Source organism: Vombatus ursinus, unplaced genomic scaffold (genome assembly GCF_900497805.2).
Source record: "Vombatus ursinus unplaced genomic scaffold, bare-nosed wombat genome assembly UNPS02001989.1, whole genome shotgun sequence".
In the NCBI taxonomy this organism is placed as follows: Eukaryota; Metazoa; Chordata; class Mammalia; order Diprotodontia; family Vombatidae; genus Vombatus; species Vombatus ursinus.
The window spans coordinates 1-5,587 of record NW_020941767.1 but is presented as its reverse complement, the minus strand read 5'-3'; the positions used below and the strand labels follow the sequence as shown (position 1 = coordinate 5,587).

Below are 5,587 nucleotides of genomic sequence, written 5' to 3'. Positions count from 1 at the left end.
CCCTTAAAAGGAGTAAAGGTTTTTGGTGTGTGCTCCTGTGGAAAAAAGGACTGCAGTCACGATACATGAGAATTGGTCGCCGCGGATTTGCCTGATCTGCGGAATAGAGCCCTGAGGTAAGGAGACACTCAAAATGGGGCAGGATGCTAGTAGTCATGAAAAATTTGTAGAAGGGCTTAAGGCCTCATTAAAGACACGGGGAGTAAAGGTTAAGAAAAAGGATCTTATACAATTTTTTGTTTTTTTAAAGGACGTTTGTCCTTGGTTCCCCCAGGAAGGAACTATAGATGAGAAAAGATGGAAACGGGTGGGAGATTGTCTTAATGATTATTTTAGAACTTTCGGGCCCCAGAAGGTCCCTGTTACTGCGTTCAATTACTGGAATTGTATTTACGATATTTTGAAAATACGTCCTTTTGAGATGGAGGTTTGTAAGATTGTCAGTGAAAAAGACGGAGGCCCCCCCGGAGCCTCCTTGTCCATTACCAGCCCCACCCGCAACAGAGGATGAGTCTAGGAAGGATTGTGATTCTGTGTCCATCGACATGCCCTTAGATGATTTCTCCTCCCAAAGTAGGAGAGTTGAGCGCATTTATCCTGTTTTACAAGAGGCTTTGGTCTAGAGGTCAAATGATACCTTAGATCCTACTGATGCAGCTGACCTTGAGCAGGAGGCTGGTTCTTATAATGACCCCTGTAATTTCAGTGCCGCTCCTGCATGTCTTCCTACTATACAGCACTCTGCTTCTGCGCCCGCTGCTCCTGCTTCTCCACTCCCAACCCCTCATCTTCCTGCTTCTCTGCCCCCTTCTGCTCCCCCTTATTATACTCTTCCCCCTTTTCCGCCTGTTGACACTTCCTTGACCTCGCTCCCCTCTCAGATTCAGTCCCTCCCACAGACGTTGATGTTTAAGAAAGAGAAAGCACAGCTGCTTAAGGAACTACGGCTCCTTGATTTGGACTCACTGATTGCATCCCTGGCCCGGCTGTTGCTCTCACTGCCCCTACAGTAACCTCCAAACCCAAATCCGAATCCCCTGTTTTGGCCCCCCTCCCCCACACTTAACCTACGGAGGGAGGACCTGGGCCCCTTTAAAATGGAAGAAGTTTAAGGAGTTAAAAGAGGCACTAAATACAGCCTTTGCAGCTGTTTCCCAATGTGCCCTACGGGCTTTTTGTAAGATTCAGGCTTTGGGGAAACAAAGGCCCTCCCTGACCAAGATTTAAAAAGGTCCTGATAAACCCTTCCTGGATTTCGTGGCCGCCTACAGGCAGCAGAAGTGCTGAAAACAAAAGAGACTAAATTGTACTATCTATACGGAAAAGCCAGTCAGTTTAAGGCACAATGCCGCCAGAAACCTGGTGGAGCCTGCTCTAAGGCAATTTGTTACAATTGTAACAAATCTGGCCATTATGCCCATTATACTAAAGAATGCTGCAAGCCAGTCAGGAGGCGGGGCAAGGAGGGCCCCTCAACAAGCTTACCAGATGGAAGCTCCACCCCCTCAGAATGCGCCCTCGGGGCTGCATCAGGAAAATCTCCAACTTTTACTGGTGGTTCAGACTTCCCCTTTACAGCAAGAGAATTTTCCAAATCGACCCCGGTGGTTGCTGGTTTGAGATACAATTTATGGGGAAGGGATATTTTGAAGGCTTGTGGTGCATCTGTTTATATACCACCCCCGCAGGATTTTTAATTGGGGCCGTTGGGCAACAGCAAAATTTTTCTTGTATCAGACCCACTCCTCTAACATGGAGATCTAATAACCCAGTCTGGGTACCCCAATGGCCCCTCCCTGCAGAGAAAGCCCAGGCTTTACGTGATATAGTGCAGCACCAGTTACAGGTGGGGCACACTGAGCCCACGTCCAGCCCCTGGAACAGCCCAGTGTTTGTAATAAAAAAGAAATCAGGGAAATTTCGAATGTTAATAGATCTCAGGGCGGTTAACACCACCCTAGAGCCCATGGGAATCCTACAGCCTGGCCTTCCCTCCCCTAATTTAGTGCCATCTGGATGGCCTGTGACAGTCATAGACATCCAAGATTGTTTTTTCTCTATCCCATTATCCCCAGAAGATAGAAAAAGATTTGCCTTTACCATACCCACTACCAATAATGCAGGACCAGATTTAAGATATCAGTGGAAGGTCCTGCCCCAAGGAATGTGCTGCAGTCCCACCTTATGTCAGGCTTATGTGGGGAGAGTGCTGGACCCTATCAGGGACAAATGGCCTAAAGCCACAATACTTCATTATATGGACGATATTTTATTAGCCACCAGCAGTGATGAAACATTAGCAAGATTAGTAAAAGAAACCGTCTCTGCACTTGCTCATTATGGTTTGGTGGTGGCCCCTGACAAAGTCCAACAAAATTACCCACTCATATACCTAGACCTTCGTATGGAGGCTGTCTCTATTAGCAATCAAATTCCTGAACTAGGGCTTGATAAGATAACCACCTTGAATCACTTCCAAAAGTTAGTGGGACAGATCCAATGGCTCAGGGCCCACACACCCATTCCTCCTGCTGTAATGCAGCCTTTATATGATATCTTAAAAGGAAATTCAGATTTAAACTCCCTTCGGGCATGGACTCCTGCTGCTAAGGCAGCAGTGTCCCAAATATTCTCACTTGCTGCCCAGGCCCAGACCGCCAGATGGGACCCCAAAGGTAGAATAGAGGTCTCCTTGGTCAATTAACAGAGTCCTTTTTGTGTTATACACCAAGGTCCCAAATTATTAGAATTTGTATATGCAAAGAAGGCTCACAAGTTACTGCCAAATTATTATGAGATGTTAGGGGAACTAGCCTTAGCTGCAGTACAAAGGGCTGTCCACTTGTCTGGACAACGACCTTTACTTTACTCGAATTCTGAACCTGGACAGCGAGAAGCCATTATGCAAACCTATTGGTCTTGGGCACATTGCTCCCAATGGGCTGAGATAAGTCCTCATTCCTCCTGTCTGCTTCTCCCTATGCTAGAGCAAATAACCTTAGCACCACCCCAACGAAAGGTTATGGGAGAACCTGTTCAAGGCTCAAATGTTTTCACTGATGCTACAAAAAACTATAAGGCCTCTATTTATCATGAGGCCTCCAAGGAAATAACAGTATTAGAAACCCCCTATGACTCTACCCAGAAAAATGAGCTCTTTGCCATCCTCCAGGCTTGCCGTAAATATCCTGAGCCTATAAACATAATCTCTGATAGTCTATATGCAGTAAAGGTTCTTAAATGCATAGAGGACGCTGTCCTCCAACCTCATAAGTCCACCATATCCTCTCTCCTGAGGGAATTACAGCAAATTTTGTTGCAGCGAAAAAACCCCCTTTACATTCTCCATGTTTATTCTCATCAGTCCACCTCAGGAGGCATTTTTGAGGGCAATGATGTAGCAGATCGTGCTTTACAGTGCTCCCTACTGCCAGGCCTCACCCCTCCTGAACAAGCCCATGATTTTTTACACCTACCAGCGAGCTCCCTGAGACGCCTGTATGGTTTAACTCGTGAACAGGCTCGACAAATTGTGAGGCGATATGTGCGCTGTGTTCCTTTTCTGCCCCCTCCACCCAGTAAGGGGATTAACCCACGAGGTCTTTTTCCTAATGCCCTATGGCAAATGGATGTGACTCATGTTTCTGATTTTGGTCATTTAAAATATATGCATGTCTCCGTCGATACTCACAGCGGCTTTCTCTCTGCCACCTTGCAGAGTGGTGAGGCCTGCCGCCACATGATAGATAGCTCATGTCCTCTCTTGCCTCACTGTTATGGGCAAGCCCGAGTCTATTAAAACCGATAATGGGCCTGGCTATGCTGGTACAGCTTTTCGCTCCTTCTGTGCCACCCTTGGTATCTCTCATGTCACAGGCATTCCTTATAATCCTCAAGGGCAAGGTATTGTGGAACGGGCCCATCAAACCTTAAAAAACACTATTACCAAACTTCGAAGAGGGGCATTCTACCCGGTCAAAGGATCCCCCCGGAACCTGGTCAGCCATGCTCTTTTCATATTAAATTTTCTTCAATTGGATGATACTGGCAAATCAGCGGCTGATAGGTTTTGGCACCTCGAATCCCAGCACAATTATGCCAAAGTACTGTGGAAAGATCCCCTTACTAACCAGTGGCAGGGTCCCGACCCTGTTCTTATTTGGGGTCGGGGTTCGGTCTGTATATATATTAAAGAAAAACAATCTGCTCGCTGGCTTCCTGAGAGGCTTATAAAGCAAGTTGATTCCTGTAAAATGGCTTCTCCGCCTCCAGTTAACCTTCCTTCCAGGGAGGACAAACCTCTCTGAGAAATATTTCTTTTCTTTATCTACAGGAAATGCTTGGAAAACAATCACCCCTACGCTGGTACCTCCTGGCTGTCCTGAGGGTCGGCCTTGCTGGTTTTGACACCCCGGCCGGCAACGATCTCCTCGCCTCCCTTTTAGGATTCAACTGATCCCTTTGAATCAGTCACTCTTTGTAGCCCCCTGCTTTGAGGGTACCACTCCCAATGCCTCTGTCTCCATTGATGTGGGTTTTCTCCCTCATGTGAATTGTTCCTCTGTCCTTCGTACTAGCAGTTTCCTATGTCCCCCTCTAGGCCATGTTTTTCTCTGCGGAGGGAATATGGCGTTCCCAGCGTTGCCCGTAAATTGGACTATTTTTGCTCCATTGCCTCCGTTCTACCTGAGATGGATATTGTTCCGGGGAACGAGCCTGTTCCGGTTCCCAGCCTCGACTTTATGGCTGGAAGACATAAAAGGGCCGTATTTGCTATTCCCTTGCTTGTTGGCTTGGGCATTACGGGAGCCCTTGCGACAGGGTCTGGGGGCTTGGGAGTCGCCATACACTCCTATAATAAACTCTCTGCACAGCTCATTGATGATATCCAAACCTTATCAGGAACTATTAGTGATCTCCAGGACCAGATCGACTCTCTAGCCGAGGTGGTCTTGCAGAACAGAAGGGGATTGGATCTCTTGACAGCCGAACAAGGGGGTATATGCTTGGCCTTACAGGAGAAATGTTGCTTCTATGCTAATAAGTCCGGTGTAGTCCGGGACAAGATAAAGAAATTACAGGATGATCTAGTCAAGCGTCGGAGAGAACTGTTTGAAAATCCTTTTTTAAGTAATCTTCATGGCTTTCTTCCTTATATTTTACCTCTTGTAGGGCCTATATTTGTGTTTTTATTAGCTCTAACCTTCGGTCCTTGGGTGTTCCGGAAGATCACCTCCTATGTCAAACAACAGCTGGACAAGGCCTTGTCCAAACCTATTCAGGTCCATTATTGTCGGCTGGATACTGGCGACCCTGATCTTTATACCGACATTGGCCGGTCCCAAGGATTAGTCTGAGCGCTGGTTTGATTAGCCAATGACGGGTAAGATCCCCCTGAGGGGAGTCTGACCTAAGCCAGGGGCGTTGCCTTGCATATTGCCCCCATGACGGGCAACAGTCTCCCACTCCTCGGGACAACCTAAGACAGGCACAAACCCCTCTGCTAAACCTTCCCTCTTAAGGAAAGAAAAGGGGGACATGTAAGGGACCACAGGCCCAGTATGACCTCTGGAAAATTACTAGGTTG

At 47.3% G+C, this 5,587-nt stretch overlaps 1 protein-coding gene across 1 annotated transcript; it reads left to right on the top strand.

Annotated features, from left to right (window-relative positions):
• The first annotated feature begins 33 nt into the window (after positions 1-33).
• On the top strand, positions 34-5,580 carry LOC114048346 (syncytin-2-like). Its single transcript, XM_027869230.1, has 2 exons — positions 34-116; positions 4,334-5,580. Exon 2 carries the CDS (start codon positions 4,587-4,589, stop codon positions 5,355-5,357), a length of 771 nt encoding a protein of 256 aa, XP_027725031.1. The 5' UTR covers positions 34-116; positions 4,334-4,586; the 3' UTR covers positions 5,358-5,580.
• The last annotated feature ends 7 nt before the right edge of the window (positions 5,581-5,587 follow it).

What these genes read in the sequence shown, in the direction of transcription:
- LOC114048346 (XM_027869230.1), top strand. Translation starts at nt 4,587, where the DNA reads ATGTCCCCCTCTAGGCCATGTTTTTCTCTGCGGAGGGAATATGGCGTT.